This window comes from Onychomys torridus, chromosome 2 (assembly GCF_903995425.1).
Source record: "Onychomys torridus chromosome 2, mOncTor1.1, whole genome shotgun sequence".
Classification (NCBI taxonomy): Eukaryota; Metazoa; Chordata; class Mammalia; order Rodentia; family Cricetidae; genus Onychomys; species Onychomys torridus.
In genome coordinates, this window is record NC_050444.1 from 165555265 (window position 1) to 165571803 (window position 16539).

At 52.9% G+C, this 16539-nt stretch overlaps 2 protein-coding genes across 2 annotated transcripts; one reads left to right on the plus strand and one right to left on the minus strand.

Annotated features, from left to right (window-relative positions):
• Positions 1-875: 875 nt before the first annotated feature.
• On the plus strand, positions 876-11274 carry Lrrc47 (leucine rich repeat containing 47). The gene is made up of 7 exons (XM_036178284.1): positions 876-1532; positions 5961-6413; positions 7500-7616; positions 8409-8524; positions 8941-9043; positions 9535-9624; positions 9776-11274. The coding sequence occupies exons 1-7, from the start codon at positions 918-920 to the stop codon at positions 10019-10021; spliced, it is 1740 nt and encodes a 579-aa protein (XP_036034177.1). The 5' UTR covers positions 876-917; the 3' UTR covers positions 10022-11274.
• A 2056-nt stretch (positions 11275-13330) lies between these two features.
• Positions 13331-16276, minus strand: Smim1 (small integral membrane protein 1 (Vel blood group)). The gene is made up of 4 exons (XM_036178285.1): positions 15953-16276; positions 15553-15677; positions 13739-13867; positions 13331-13494 (listed from the first exon to the last, which is right to left on the minus strand). Exons 3-4 carry the CDS (start codon positions 13846-13848, stop codon positions 13368-13370), a joined length of 237 nt encoding a protein of 78 aa, XP_036034178.1. The 5' UTR covers positions 13849-13867; positions 15553-15677; positions 15953-16276; the 3' UTR covers positions 13331-13367.
• Between the last annotated feature and the right edge of the window lie 263 nt (positions 16277-16539).

Consider the following 16539-nt stretch of genomic DNA (forward strand, 5'->3'; position numbering starts at 1 on the left):
AGTGTTTACAGGTGAGAGATTGCCTCATGTCTCAGAAGAGACTTTGAACTTTGGACTTTAAAACAATGTAGAGACTATGGACTATGAGGACTTTTGAAGTTGGACTCAATTCGTTTTGCATTATGGCATGGCTACAAGCCTATGGAGGCAGAGTTTTGTGTTAGCCTATTATTTCTGACCACTAGATCTCACCCTGGAGCATTAATTACTACCTATGGAAATCTGATAGCTTCCCCCTTGAAGGAAGACAACAGAACAATTTCAACTTCTTGGACCCCCTTGCAGGACCAGAACACAGATAAAAATGGCTAGGTCATACATTGGCCCAAGACGGCTCCCTCCTACCAGTACTGGGGATTGAACCTTGGGCTGGCATGTTTCTACCAACTAGGCTGCCTCTTGTTGCCTGTCCCATTTCTTCCTCTACTTAAAGCTAAGGCACATGTCAGTACCCTGAAGACAGGCTACGGGGTTCACCGGAACCCTTTATCTTTTCCTCACCCCAGTATGCCATACTGACTATAAATCTATTCTCATTGCCTGTCTTTTATTATTTTTGAGGTGTGGTTTCATGTCGCCCGACTGACCTCCAACTTGCTATAATGCTGAGGGTGACACCTGCTGAGTGTTGGGATGGCAGGTGTGCACCATTTATGCAGTGCTGGGAATCAAACCGAGGGCTTCATGCGCGACAGACGGGCGCTCTGCTAATTAAGCTACAACCCCAGTACAATTGTGTCCTTAGCTGGAATTTGGGTGTTGGGCAAGGAGACCACCCGCACCCTCACTAGACAGCCCCAGGAAGGCTTACGTGAGGCCGGCCCCGCCCACCCAACCCACAAGTGCTCTCTGTGGTCATTTCCGGCTCCCGCAGGAAGTAAGGCACCGCACTCCGGAAGCGGCTCGCGGACGGTGGGATGGCGGCGACGGCCGTATCCGAGGCCTGGCCAGAGCTGGAGCTGGCGGAGCGCGAGCGGCGTCGCGAGCTGCTGCTGACCGGGCCGGGGCTGGAGGAGCGGGTGAAGGCGGCGGGGGGACGGCTGCCTCCGCGGCTCTTCACGCTGCCGCTGCTGCACTACCTGGAAGTGAGCGGCTGCGGCAGCCTGCGTGCGCCGGGGCCCGGCCTGGCTCAGGGCCTGCCGCAACTGCACAGCCTGGTGCTACGGCGCAACGCGCTAGGTCCCGGCCTGAACCCGGAGCTGGGGCCGCTGCCCGCGCTGCGCGTGCTCGACCTATCGGGCAACGCGCTGGAGGCGCTGCCGCCGGGCGAGGGCCTGGGTCCCGCCGAGCCTCCCGGGCTGCCTCAGCTGCAGAGCCTCAACCTCAGTGGCAACCGCCTGCGCGAGCTGCCCGCTGACCTGGCTCGCTGCGCCCCTCGCCTGCAGAGCCTCAACCTCACCGGCAACTGCCTGGATGCCTTCCCCGCCGAGCTCTTCCGACCGGGAGCTCTGCCCCTGCTCAGTGAGCTGGCGGCTGCCGACAACTGCCTGCGGGAGCTCAGTCCTGACATCGTGCACCTGGCTTCGCTTAAGGTCAGATGGGGCCCACGGGGTGGGCAACGCGTCCCTCCTTAGAGGATGACTTTGCCTCCGCAGCCAGTCTATCTCAGATCACTTCTCAGACCCTCATGCACAGAGGTCTCTGGACGTGTGACAATTTTAAAGTTGTTTTCAAACTGGGGCTTCTTATGTGGGAAGAAGTCGAAGAGCAGGGAGCCAGGTCTAGTTCTTTTATGTGTAATTGTAACTGATCGGGTTTCCAAATGGTGGTGCATCCAGAGAAGGCACAAAAACGTGAGAGAACGGGAATTGGCGTTGTACGACGGATTAAGGTCTATACAGGATTCACCCTAATAACAGCCTTGAGAGGTCGGTCCAGGTCTGGGCTTCCCTTTCATAGAAAGCTGAAGTGCTTACCCAAAGCCAACAATACACCTAGAGTTTTTCCGCAGGACTGCTTTGTGTAAGTGACTGGTTTCTTGTGCTTTTGTGGACCCAGGCTCCCGCCATGCTTGATGCCCATCGGGTTCTCATTAAGTCTGTTGAGTGAGGGATGGGAAGGCAGAAAATGCAGAGCCACGGCCAGACCTAAGTCCAGCCTGGGCTCTCCACAGTTACCCCCTCTATGTGTATCCTTGGCAGGGCAAGCCTGTGTCTTCTCCTGCTTCTCATCCTTGAGTTTATGCAGACCTTTCCTAATGAAGGTATATCGACATAGCAGATGGATTTGCAAGGAAACTTGGCTGATAATATGTTCGTTCTCTCTCTCTCTCTGTCTCTCTCTCTCTCTCTCTCTCTCTCTCTCTCTCTCTCTCTCTCTGTGTGTGTGTGTGTGTGTGTGTATGAGAAATGGACCAGCTACTCTGCAGAATACCTGTTTTTTGGCATCTCCTGGAGGAGACTGTGGAATGAGACTCCCTGAGTCTTGGACCTCTAGGTCATAGGCATCCCTGTGGCTTAGGTGGGATACAAGGTGAACACTATGCCTTCTTATGTAGTAGATTGTAAACAGAGACTTTTCTCTGTCCCGCCCCGTCCTGTAGCTGGAGATTTAAAATTATAATATAATTATATTCACTCAGAGGCTTATATTAATTATAAATGTTTGGCCAGTAGCTCAGGCATATTACTAATTAGCCCTTACATTTAAGTTAACCCATTTCTATTAATCTATGTATCACCATGTGGCCCATGGCTTACCTGTGTTCTAATACATCTTGCTCCTTTGGGGGCGACTGGTATCTGCCCCGACATCACCCTTCTTCATCTCTGTCTTCAGTTTGATAGTCCCACGTAACCTTATTCTGCCTCACCATTGGTCAAGCAGCTTTATTTATCAACCAATGGGAGAACACAGTCACAGTGTACAGAAGGACCATTCCACGGCAGTAGATGTTTAGGTTTTCCAGGAGGACTGATGATTGCTATAACATGGTCTCTCTTTGTATCAACCTCTGACGTGCGTGGGCTCCACTGACAGATTCAGCTGTCTTTGCTACCACTGTGCTGAGCTGACTGCCCGTTGTCTACACATCTTCTTGGAACCCCTCTCTCTTTTCACCTGGCAACTCAAAGCAGAGTTGTCAGGCTTCAAGACTTAGCCTCTTGGCACTAAACCACATTCCACTGGTTAGGGAAGCAAAGCCCACAGTACAGGCAAGGATGTGGACACAGAAAGCCTGCTTGATTAGGCCCAGGACAATGACACTAAGGCCTCTGCATATCTCCTTATTTCCAGAAAAGAGAATCAAATGCAGGTGCCTTGGCCATTGTCCAGGAGCTGCCACCACATCTGGCCCCACACCAGCTTGAGGGGCTACCAACAGGACCACAAAGCCATATAGTTCCTCAGCCCTAATCAAGAACAGTAGGAACATTCTGCAAGTCTGCTGTTTAGGCATCTGGGGCAAGGAATGCAAGGAGCAGGTGGCCTTCCTCTGCTGTCCTTTGCCTCCCCTGTTGACTGTGCTTTTTAGGGTGTGGACTCATTGCTCTGCCTTAGACCTATATGGCTTGCTTTTCCTTTGGGGGAGACCTGTGAACCTAGAGTAATGTCTATTCTCTTCTTCTGGGGTTCTGTGGCCTCTTAGGAATCATGCCAGGTCTGTGGTAAACCAGGGAAGGTTTTGTGACATCACTCCAGCCTGTTTCTGTAGTGTCTGTCAACCAGACCTGGGTTGCTCTCCTGTTGGAGCCCACTAGGTTTCCTAATGGCTGTACCCAGCAGGACTGCATAAGAGGTTGACTGTACCAGGTGTTTGGAAGGTCTACACCTGGCTGTAACTAGCAAGGGGGAGGTCTTTTGCCCCACCCCTTGGCATGGTTATAAATAACCCTTTAGAATAAAATTCTGGGCCGGTGGATAAGGATCCAGGCCCACCTGAGACTATCCTGCATTTTTCTCTGTTTCTCTCCCCTCTTTATTTTTACCTAAGTTTCTTAACCCTCATTCCTCAAGAGTCGCTGGGGTAAATAAGTGTGGGAGCTGGTTTCCCACGCTCTCCAGTTGAGACTGCTGAAGTAGACAGAACAGCACCTTAGTCATCGAAGACGTCCCCATGGAGGGTCTTCTTGGCTAAGGATTGGTCACACAGGGCAGCTGTCTCTGACAGGAGAATCTGGGTAAACAGACCCTTCCTAGTCTTTGAATCTCAGTTGTCAGAAGTAGCCAGATTCACCTGGGGGACCTGATAAGTCCAGGTTCGTCCAGAAGCCGTGCCATGCTGTGGTTTCTGAGATTGAGGTGGTCCCTTGTGTGTCTCCCACAGACACCATCTCACATCGCCCTCACCACTATGTTGTGATCCCTTTCCTAGCAGGTGTCTAATGTAGAGGTGGCCCTGGACGTCACTGTACTGGGTAGGGTTTGTGTCCCGGGGATGCTCTCTCTGGTGTCAGAAGTTCAGCGCACCCTGCAAGGCATCCAGATTCCCCAAGCACAGCCACTCACAGCTTTCCCTAGGCACTGGGAGCACATCTTCCCTTCATCAGCCTCTACTCTCGTCATTTTCCACACAGGAGGGCCCCAAATGCTTCCCGTCACAGCTGGGACCCAGGCTCCACTCCCATGACAAGGTTGTCACTCTTGGCACCAATAGCTGGCTGAACATGAGTAAGCACCACCTCTCTCACAAGGACACTTCACCCTGTGGCTCTGTGCAGCAGGACCTGTCTGCCTCTCTCTGACTTACTCTTTTTGCCCTGCCCTGTGCTGTTGTCTTCCTGTGTCCACACCCCGTGCTTCTAGGAATCAGCTGCCATACTACATCTGAGTGCTTGCTGCAAGGCACCTGCATGGCTCTGGTTTCTAAGTGCAAAGGTGAGGTGTCACACCCGTGGTGGCTGTAAACCTCGCCCAGGCTCTTCTGAAAAGATGCTTGATGTGAGAGCCAAGAACAAGGCAGACCAGAGTCCCCACCAACCCTGAGAGAAGTGTTTATGTATGATTCTTAAAACTGCTTCCCAGCCAGGCATGCAGCACAAGCACTTGTTGGCAAAGAAGCTCAGACAGAGGGCTCTTCGTTGCCTATAGTAGAACACTGTCCTCTGGACAGAGCAGCCAACATCCTCATCAGAGCACTTGTGACTGCTTGCAAGAGATCAGGCTTACTGAGTGTTGACGTCCCTCATAGAAGGAGGGGGTTGTTGGAACTATCTCAGTCCTTCCCAGACACTTGTATGTAATTCTGCTCCAAGTGCTTGTGACCTTGTGATCTGGGGAGGTATATAGCTACTCTGTCTACTCATCCATGCTATGATGAGATTTTCCAGTGGCATGGCCGCTTTGAGGTCACCCCAAATTGGACACTGTTGCTCTATAAAGCAGGGCAGGCATTTGTTTATGTCTCCCTAGAGAAGAAATTTTTGACACCCAGCCTGCTGTTGAGCACATCCCCTCCCCAACCAAAATGAATTTTGTGGAGGCTGAAGGGCTGCACACTCTTCCCACAGTGTTCAAAACAGCAGCATTTGTGCGTCAGTAGACTAGCAACAGCAAGTTCTTTTCCACATACCACTGGGCTTTGTGTGTACAGATGGCATGGACACAGTGGCCCTCCTGCCTTTCTCCAGCCCACCCTCGTGAAAGAGAACAGTGGTGAGGCAGTGTTCCACTAGTGATGTCAGACTTGGTGTGGGGAGAGGGTTTGTTGGTGTTTATTTTTCTTCATTAAATTCACGAAATAGGGGGTGCCATTTGAGGAGCCTGTTTCAGATTGGAAGGAGTTCTGGTCTGTCCCCTAGCCTGCTGACAGACCTGAGTGTTTGCTATGGTGGTCGCAGGCCTGATGCGTTGAGTTGGCCAGCCTCTGAATTAGGGGAGGTGGGGGGGAGTGGCGTGGGGCAGTTATGGGCTTGTAGGTACCTCATGGGGTAGCCTGGCTGTGGCTCCTGGGCCTGGACCACAGTAGAGCTTGTTGTCCACCTGCCCAGACCTGGGCATCCAAACTCTTCTCTCCCCAGACACTGGACCTCTCCAACAACCAACTGACCGAGATCCCTGCTGAGCTGGCAGACTGTCCCAAGCTCAAAGAGATCAACTTCCGAGGGAACAAGCTTCGAGACAAGCGCCTGGAGAAGATGGTGGGTGGCTGCCAGACCAAATCCATCCTAGAGTACCTGCGTGCTCGTGGCCGTGGCTGTCGGAGCAAGGGCCGGCCAGAGGGCTCTGAGAAGGAGGACAGAAAGAAGAGGCGTGAGCGGAAGCAGCGTCGGGAAAGCGGGGAGGGTGAGGAGGAGGTAGCCGACTCAGCCAGACTGATGCTCAAGGTCTTACACGTCTCTGAGAACCCAACACCCCTGACAATCAGGGTAAGCCCGGAGGTCAGGGACGTGCGCCCGTACATCGTGGGAGCCGTCGTGAGAGGCATGGACCTGCAGCCAGGAAATGCACTCCGGCGCTTTCTCAACTCCCAGGTGGGCACTTAGTAGGTAGACTTGGGGGACTGCATGCTGGAGATGGATACATAGCAGACAGACTTGGCTGCATGCTGGGATAGGCATACATGCAGCAGGCAGATTCAGGAGTCTGTATGCTGGGTATGGGGGCTGCATGCTGGGTATACGTATCACTAGGTCCAGCAGTCAGGTCAGGAACAGGAGGTGCAAGGTGGTCTCCATGCCTCAGTTTCCCAGGTTCAGGGTGTGGCAGGCAGTTCCTTGGTATACAGAGCACACCCTGGATCTGCTGGGCCTGGGCTATTGGTTTCTCCACACAGCTTTCACTTGCTACCCCACTTCAGACATGATTTTATGATGATGTTTGATACTAGTGGGAAATTTCTGATTTCTGCAATAAAATGCGCAGTCTATTTTATATGGGACCATGTTAAAATTGTCCCTTCTTGCCAAGCATGGTAGCACACACTTTTAATCCCAGTAGAGGCAAACAGATCTCTGTGAGTTCGAGGCCATTCTAGTCTACATAGCAAGTTCCAGACCAACCAAGACTACACAGTGAGGTCCTATCTCAAAAATAAATAAATAAAATAGATTAATTAATAATAAATAAATGAATAATAGTAATAAGTAAAATTGTCCCTTCTCAGCACCACATTCTCATGGGAGTTACTGGGTCAGGCTGATTGGACCACTCCCTAAGTTTGCTCCTCTGGCACCTGTCTCCCTGGGAACTGAAAAGCACATCTTTGCCTTTTGTGCCTAGCAGAGACAGGTACATCCCTGCATAAGCAAGGCCAGAGTTGTTGTCTGAGACTTCCCTCAGCAGCTCAGGGAGGAGGCCAGTAGTGCCCCCCTCTCCCCAGCCATGCCCAGCCTAGCAGCAGACCTGCAGTCTGTCTTATAGATGGAATAATAGTTTGATATGAAAGTTCTTCAGACTCTGAAGTGTCATGTTCTAGAACTTAAGAGAAAGGTTGCTGGTGACCAGATAATACATGGTTGGGAGACAGGGAGGTGCCACTTTGTAGTGGTGAGCTTGCAGGCTAGGAGAGACCTGGACAGCAGGGACTCTGAGGCCCATTTCTGTGCTCTCATCTGTAGACAAAGCTCCATGATGACCTCTGTGAGAAGAGGACAGCAGCCACCATTGCCACCCATGACCTCCAGGCAGTGCGCGGGCCCCTGCTGTATGCAGCCCGGCCACCTGAGGACCTCAAGGTGCCAACTGCTCTGCCCTTTCTGTCTGCACTTGTGCTTTTCCTTGGGAAACTCACAGGCTGGGGGTTGGGTCTGGGAAGCAAGTGCATAAGGGACATGATTTCTGCCTTCACTCTAGGACCCAGTGTATAGCTGTGCAAATGCCCATCATAACGGAGGCCTTTGGAAGATGCTTCCTGTGCTTATCAACTTTTATTGAGACAGGGTCTCACTCTGTGGCATTGTCTGGTCTGGAACTTTCTGTGTAGAGAAGACTGGCCTTGAACTTACAGAGATCTACCTGCCTCTGTACTAAGTGCTGGGATTAAAGGCATGTGCCACCATGCCTAGCTAGCTAACCAACTTTAACTAAAGATTTTGGTTTATGTCCCACTTAACAGAATACCTGTAGTGTGAACTGAATCACCAGGTTGCTGCTCTGGGCTATGATTTTAAGCTTGGATTTGGCTTAGATACCCAGGGGAAGGGACTCGGGTGCCGGGTGCATGCCTGACTCAACCAGCTCAGGTGACTGATTCCTGTCTCTCCATTGGCCTTCTGAGCAGTCATATGTTTTTAGAAACACAGGTGTTTATGAGCTTAGAGCTTTGAGTGTTGTACATCCCCTCTCCAGAGGGGTCTCTGGAAATGTAGCCAGGCAGTGTATTACTTGTGATGGGCCTCAGTCTCTGCTTCCAGATTTGGAAACTTGACCACCCACTCCCCGGCTAGAGATTAAGGTAGAGAGAGGTGTACAGCATCCCTCATGCTCATAGGTGGCCTCAGTAGCATAGTGAGCTTCTGCTCCTACAGATCATGCCCTTGGGGCGGAGAGAAGCCAAGGCCAAGGAGCTGGTGAGGCAGCTGCAGCTGGAGGCTGAAGAGCAGAGAAAGCAGAAGAAGCGGCAGAGCGTCTCAGGGCTGCACAGGTCAGTAGGCTAGCAGATGTAGGAGGTCCAGGCACACTACCCACAAATCAGCTGTACCTCGGCCAGCCCCTACAGCCACCAGAAGTGCAACATAACCAGATGGATAGGGACTGTCCCCAGACTTCCTTCTAAGAGAGAGTAACTACTCCTCCTGAAAGGGCCAGACTCCATTGGGGGCAGGGGTCCTGCTCCAGGCGGCCATCAAGTTCTCAGTAGTGGGGTCGGGTTGTCAGACCTAAGGCCTCTGTTGAGCTTCACCTCCCGGGTCTCTGGGCAGGTGCAGGGCTGAAGCAGCTGTGGTGTCACATCCACAAACTTGGCTTTGATGTTGCATCTGGTTGTCTGCAGAGCTTAGCCCCCGCTTGGCCTTACCACTAGCTCACACTGTGCCTGGCACCCGGATGCCTCCCACACAGGTACCTTCACTTACTGGATGGGAAGGAAAACTACCCTTGTCTTGTGGATGCCGAAGGAGATGTGATTTCTTTCCCACCTATCACAAACAGTGAGAAGACGAAGGTAGGCAGTGTCTGAAGTGTGGACATGTCCTCTAGGCTATCCAACCATCTAGTGCCCGCTTGTGAGAGAGAGAAAGAAACACAACGTAGAGGGCTGGGGCCCTTTGCTCCTCAGCATTGCCCTCACCTGGTGCCACCCACCTCCACAAAGTCACCATTGTGCTGTCCCTCAGTCTTTGCTACAAGTTCTTTGTTTTGAGACAGGTTTTCATGTAGTTCAGGCTGGCCTTTAACTTGATATATAAGCTAAGAATTACCATGAACTTCTGATCCTCCTGTCTCCACTTCCCTAATGCTAGGATTATAGGTGTGCACCGCCATGTCTGGTTTACGTGGTGCTGGGGACTTAACCCAAGGCTTCATGCATGCAAGGCAAGCACTCTGCACCTCCAGCCCTGTGTAACTCTACTTAGAGATTTTTTTTTCTGAATACGTTAAGCAGCTGGTGTCCCAACATCATTAACTATTCTTTCCTGAAATCCAACTCTTAAGATTAAGAAAACAACATGCAACTTGTTTTTGGAAGTAACAAGTGCCACTAGCCTGCAGCTCTGTAAGGACGTCATGGACAGCCTCATTCTGGTGAGTGACCCCAACCCACAGTCCTGGCCATGAGGGACGGCTTTGTGTTCCCACCCTCTCATAGCTGCTGTTGCCGCTCTGTGGGTTCCTGCAGCCTGGCTTCCTACCTCCCCACTTCTCATCTTTGTTAAAAGGTTACTTTCAATTGCAGAAAATGGCAGAGCTGAGCAAAAGCACTTCAGAAAATAAAGAGGAAGATGCACTGTCTGGTACGGAAGCTGATGCCAGCTGTGGACTTTCTGATCCCAACTTGAATCTGAGAGCTGGAAAGGATGGACAGTGCCCCCTGGTGGTGGAACAGGTCCGAGTGGTGGACCTGGAGGGGAGCTTGAAGGTGGTGTACCCATCCAAGGCTGACCTGATCACTACCCCTCCCTATGTGACTGTGGTTCGCTGACAGTCCAGCCTGCATAACTGGTTCCACTTGTGGCTCCTGTGGGTGTGCTGGCTGTAGATGTGTCTGTGTGGTTGTTCTTCCTTTTCTCTGGGTATTTTAAGGTGTCTGCTTCTGTCTGGGTGACTGTTATAAAGTGAGTTGTGTCATCATTACAACACTCATGTGACCTACTGCTCTCATGGATTATTCAAATAATTGCTGGAAATGTTCTGAATCATGTGGCGAGTAACTTGGGAAAGACACCGAGCTAGGTTTGCCAGTACAGGTCTAAATTCAGGTTAAAGGGCAGGTGTTCTATTGAACAGTACGTTTCTCTACAACGTGTTAATGGCTTTTTTTTTAATGCCTGTGCAAAGACAGTTGGGTACATCATGTTGTGATCTTAATCTTTTCAGAGCTTGCTTCCTAGCACGGTACTGCTGCTACGCTCCCAGGGCAGCATCTGCTTCCCACAACTGTGTCCAGGGCTGGAGTGCTGGTCATTGTTGGTACATACGCTCCTCAGCCAGAGGTCATGCCCATTAGTCCTGTGTAGTGGGACGGATTCCTGTGAGTGGATGGGCAGGCTGGTTTGTGGCCTGTTGGTCAGTGACAGGAAGATGTGCCACACACACGGCCCTACAGCTTCCATCTCAGTGTGTTGTTATACACCACCTGTCTCTCTCTGCATGTGTTGGCTTATGTACCCAGCACACCCCTCTATCCCTGGAGCCAAAGTGATTGGTCCTGAGGACACAGCCAGCTGCAAAAGGGACTTAGTGGCCCCATGCCTTAACATCTGGCTGCAGCAGAGAACCAGGCCCTTCAGCCTTTCTGCCTGACGTCATCTTCTCTTTAGTCTTTGACCTCAAAGGACAATTTGTCTTCTGTAAACAATGGTTTGGGTTTGTTATTTGGGGTTTTTGTTTTGAAGCTGTACAAGAACCTTTCGTTGTCAGAACCAGTGCAGCTCCAGGTCCCTTATGGCAGTTTCCTGGACAAAGCTGATGGGTGGTCGAGCTCTAGGAGACAGGGGCTACCCTGTGACTGTTTAGTCGCCGCTCATAGGTCCCTTTGAGTGGCTGTGGCAAGAGCTCAGCTATTCTGTGTGGATTCACCAAACTGTAAGGATGGCGCTGCCCCATGCCCACCTCCCACCCCCACCAGTTCCTGATGTTCCCTCCAGCACAACCCATGTGTGAGATTGAAGTTTTTGGAACTTTTTACAAATACAAGCAGAATGCCTCTTTGTTCTAATAAAACTAATAAAACCCCTTGGTAGCAACATTTCCTCTGCATCCAGCAGCCTTCCCACTCCTGTCTCCAGGGGATAGTGCCACAGTCCTAGTGTAGCAGACGTTCACGTGATAACTGCCCAAATTCCCACCTGGTTTTGGACCCTCCAGGGGCCCCATAGCCTTATGATCACTTGAAGCAGCCCCCTGCCAAGTACTGGCCAGATAGCTCCTGGCTGAAGACGCTGGATAGTTGCCAGGGGTGGGCTGGGAGCACCTTAGTTTTGAGTACAGGATATGGCTAGATGCCCACCCCCTAACTGTCATCCAAGGAGTCCAGAAATACCAAGAGAAGCCTACATACTTCCCTTCCTCTCAACTAGAGCCCCTTGCATGGAACACACTTGATTCTCCCTGTTCCACCTCCCTACTGCACCCCATATCCCTGGCTCAGCCATGTCTGCCTTGTCTAGACACACACCTGCTCCTGCCCCAAGGACTACTAGACCAAGGTGCACTGCTCTTGTCAAGGGGCACACTAGACCTTGAGGGGTCCTTCCCTGGAACCTTTCAATGCCTGTCTTGCAGTGCCTCATGGCTAGAGGTGCATTCCACAGTCTTGCCTCAATTGGGGCCTGTGAGTGTGGGCAGAGGTGTCTGTTAGAATTGAGGCCTAGAGACCTCAATTTCTAGTACAGAGACCCAGGCCAGTTGGAGCAACTCCACTGCAAACACCTCCACCACCACCACCCCCATGAGGGCCACTGAAGCTCAAGACAGTCCAAACCAGGAACTTAGGATGAGGCCAGCCCTCCCTGGCCAGATTGGCCAAGCCCCTCAACTTGCCAGTGTGATAAGAGCAAGAGGGAGGGGACTTTCCAACCTGGGAGCAATGGGTTCAGTCTTTTGGTACCCTACTGTCTGGCCTCCCTTCTCTGCCCACAGATAGCAACTGCTCCTGTGCCCTCCACCCTCCCAGCTCAGGGTGCAGAACTCCCAAGATTTTCTAACGAATGGCCTGCAAGCCTGGGAACATTTCACAGCACACCAGGGATGGGTGGTCCAGGGAGATTCTACATAGGCCACTAGAGAGGGGACCAAAGTTCCTATAGCCACAGTACCCTCAAGTGTTGAAGGCTTTGTCCTCACATGGTCCAGTAAGGAGGGACAGGTCCAACCACAACCTAACCCTTAGGTCTGTCTATGTGTGTTCTTGAGAGATGGCCCAGCCACGAGGGGCACATTCCAAGACAGGGAGCCAAACAGGAAGAGCTGTGGAGGAGGGTCAGGCCTGGAGCAAGTCATGCCTGGCTGGTCAGCACTGTTGAAACAGTCACCCACTGTTCCTTCAGTAAACAGTGATTTGTCTACAGGCTCCTTAAGGAGTGGGGGCCTGTGAGGAGGCAATGGGTAAGGCACCCAGCTTCCATTTTCCCTCAGGGCCATCCCCCAGGACATGCCTAGTTTGCTATGTTATGTTGTATATCAGGTGACCCATGCCTTTAATCCCAGCACTCGTGAGGCAGTAGCAGGTGGATCCTAATTCAAGGCCAGCCTGGACTACACAGAGAAACCTTGTCTTGAAAAAAAAAAGAATACAATGTTGTGTTTGAGAAGGCCTCTGTGCCCTGCACAGAAACAGAAACAGGCCTTCTATATGGGGCCCTGTCTGTGTCCCCTAAAAAGAACAGGTAGGGGACACATCATTATTCAAGGCCCTCCCTGTACAACCAGGAATCTGGAAGGCCTAGAGGACCAGGCGCTTTGCCCAGTGCCACAGGGAAGAGCACACTCCTCATCCCAGCCTCAGCTAGGGACAGGCCTAGGCCCTAGGCTGAGAAAGATCCCACGTAGCATTAGCCAAAGGAGTCTGGACCCTGGGTGCAGAGCCAGCCTAAGGAGGTTCCCTACAGCTCTGCAGGGGCTGAGCCTGGTCTCCAGCATGTACGTGTCTGGCGCTGCCTGGGCTAGGGTGTTGGGTCTTAGGTCCACCCTGTATGCTGGAGCTGTGGAGTTGTGCTGACAGTGCACACTGGCATCTTCCTGTGCCTTGGGGTCTGTATGGAGGAGTGTCTGTACAAACGGTCTGTGCACATGGGAGGGAATTCCCAGGGGTGGGAATGTGGCAGCATTTATTTGCACTTGTGCACATAGTAGCCAGTGATGTAGCCCAAGATGAAGATGATCCAGAAGACGGCCACTCCACCCAGCACCTTCATGGCGATCCCCAGCTTGCCCGAGCACAGCTTCTGGGAGATCCTGGAGTGAGAACCGCCAGTGAGCCCAAGCCAGGGCTACAGGGAGGTTCCTGAGTGGGCTTGGGTGGGGAAGGAGGGCTAGATCAGGAAAAAGCTTGAGCAGAAGTCAGAGGCCTGAGTGCTTTGCTGAAGTTGGGAGTTACCTGTCTACCCAAAGGTAAGTCCCAGAACCGTGGGTACTGGGTGGGTGGTCCTAGGGGCTGGGGTTGGACAAGGCCAGTCAGTGCAATGGGCTGGGATTTTACCTCCTATAGCATGAGGCCTCCTCAGTGCTGGACCCGGCAGTCATGCTGACCTCATCCCGGCTGCTGCTGTCCCACCTGCTGTACTGGACACCACTCTCCTGGGACTGCATGCTGCAGGCCTGAGGTGGGCTACAGCATGCAGAGTGGAGACAAAGACAGGCATCAGGCCAGACTCAGAAGATGGCATGGAGTCACTGTTAGGGGAGGGTTAGCCTGGAAGGAGGGGGCGGTACTTAACAAGATAATTAGAAATTAGCTCAAAAGGACTAAGCAAAGCAGGAATTCCAACCCAGGGGGGCAGGGCAGTGGCCCAGGAATGTAAGACACTGCTTTTCCAGCTGGGGCCTCTTCTGAGGGGTGGGGGCTCTCCTCCCTCGAGGGACACTTATCAGGGGAGGCAACCAGTGCCGCCCTCAGAGACCAGGGAAGTGTGGCTGCCAAAGACCTGATAACTGTCTTCCTCGCGGCCCAGCCCCGATAAGGTCTGGAGCTGCCCTCCAGAGAGGCTGGCAAGGAGAGGGGTGAGCGGTGGATGGTGGATGGTACTACCAGTCCAGCCAGCCAGGGAGCTGCCTGGTAGAAGCTGCCCTCAGCCCCTCCTTCACCTGCTGCCTCTGAGAGGGGCCCCAGAAGGCTGTAGATTGCAGATTAGCAGGAAGTAGGGCCACATGAGTGCCTAGAGCAGGAAGGTTCCCATCACTAAACCATCCCTGACTCCCTCAGGGACAGCCATCCCCAACAGACTGTGGGTTGGAAGGAGTCACCGTGACAAAGTTGCCATGCATGGCTGCTCCTGCCTACCTACAGGCCTGCACTGGACACTTGACTAACCCTCTCATGTACCCTCTGACCTCTCCTGTTACCTCTTGTTTACCTAAGGGGAGCAGGGCACACACCACAAGTAAGGCTGTCAGATAAGGATAAGGTTAGGTCTCCTGTGTCCTAGGTATCCAAGTGTCCCCTCATGGCACCAGGCTCCAGGACCCTGTCTCACAGCAGCTGAGGCAATGGGAATACAGCACATCCTAGATAACCCAGTGCACAGTGACCCAAAGGCACAGCAGGCCAGTTGGCTACAGAAAACCTCTGCAGAAGCTCAAAATGCCAGGCTGGATGGGTGGAAGAAGAGAGGCATCTTAACCACAAGTGTCTTCAGGTGGGGCACCAGCTGACAGCCTGAGGTGATGAGTGTTGCTGAAATAAGGGTTCTCTGTTTGTTGAGTGCATCAGACAGAGGACACCAGCTACCTGCACAAGGCTCAATCCCTTCCTCTAGGTGGACAGTGGGGTGTTGGCCCCAGGTGGCAGCCTCGCTGGGATGAGTTTAATACCCCAATGCCTCCCAGCTCTAGGCAAAGTGCCAGTGGAGCAAATGCAGGGGGAGAGCTTTTGCTTTTTCAGAGTTTAGAGCAACCACCTCTTTCCTGCTTATGTATGACCGGAGCTGCTACACCACACATGCAGTCTAGGTAGCCGTGCAACACTAGCCCGAACAGGGCTGTCTCTAAATCTACAGCAAACCCTACCCACATGTAGAATTTGGGGTATAAGGGTCTCCCCAATTTGTTCAAGCCTGAGATAGTGGGATCCTGTTATCTGCCACCCATCTGTGGCTGGACATCGAGCTCCTTGGGCCAGGCTCTCGTGAGCTTTGTGCACCCTGATCTGCACACTGTCATAGACACAGTAGGAAGGGCCTACAAGGCCCCTTCAAACCCAGAACCTCCCCTGAAGGGGTGTGCACACGGGAGTACAGCATGCGGTTGCTCATAAGACTTGTTTGCCCACAGAGAACCTCTGAGACCCCAACTTACAAAGTCGAGTCGTGGTGGGGGCTGAAGCCTCCGGAGCTCAGAAAGGCTGTCAGGGTCTGCTCAGTGGATCCCACCTTCCCCCAGCAGGGTAAGCCAGGAAGTGAGGTAGGGTTGGTGCCTCAAGCCTTAAAAACAAAACAAAAGTGGGGAAAGGAGCAGATAGCTAGAGGAAAGGGAGAAACTGGCTCCAAGGGTGTTCCTGGGTCCCAGCAGGAGCTGGGCCAGCAGTTCCGGGCCTGATAGCCTTTGGTAGTTAAGCCGATCTGGCCCTTCCCACTCCGGAATTCTAGGGCTAGGGAAGCTCTAGCCCCGGAGGACATAGGAGTGATAGGGGCATGCTGCTAGTCCCACCTCCCTGGGCTGCCACGGGAAGCAGCAGTCTCCAATGAGTGCGTCTCACCTGCGCCCCTCGCCAGGGCCGCTGCGCAAGCCGGGGACGCGTCTCCAGCCCCCAGGGTGACGAGGGCGGGGCCCGAGGTTGAGGGCGGGGTCTGAGGGGCAGGACCGAGATGAGGGAGGCCAGGCTGGGAAGGGGCAGTGAACCGGGAAGTCTAGTCCCGATGGGGAGGGGCAGACGCCCCCCCGCCCCCCGCGCCCCTGGCTGCTGGAGCTGCAGAATCGAGCGGGCTACCGGAGACGCCTGCAGAGGGCGCCAGGTCCTTGCCCAGCCTCGCGGAGTCAGGCTGAAGCTCAGAGAAGGCTCGATGATATCCAGGCCTTCTGCTCCCCAAATGGAGGACAGAGATGGTGCTCCTGGACTGGTGGCGCCCAGTGCACCGGCGGCTGCAGGATCAGAAGGGTGTATGCACAAGATGTGGGTAAAGAGCTGCAGACGGATGAGCTTTTTATTATATTCGGCAGGGTATGTGGCACAGACTTAAGTCAAAACATCCTGACCACAGACACCAGGAGGCTGTGGATTGGGAAGAGCTGTACTCAGCACCTACACCACCCATCCCAGTCTTTCGCTACTTTCCAATGGGGCCC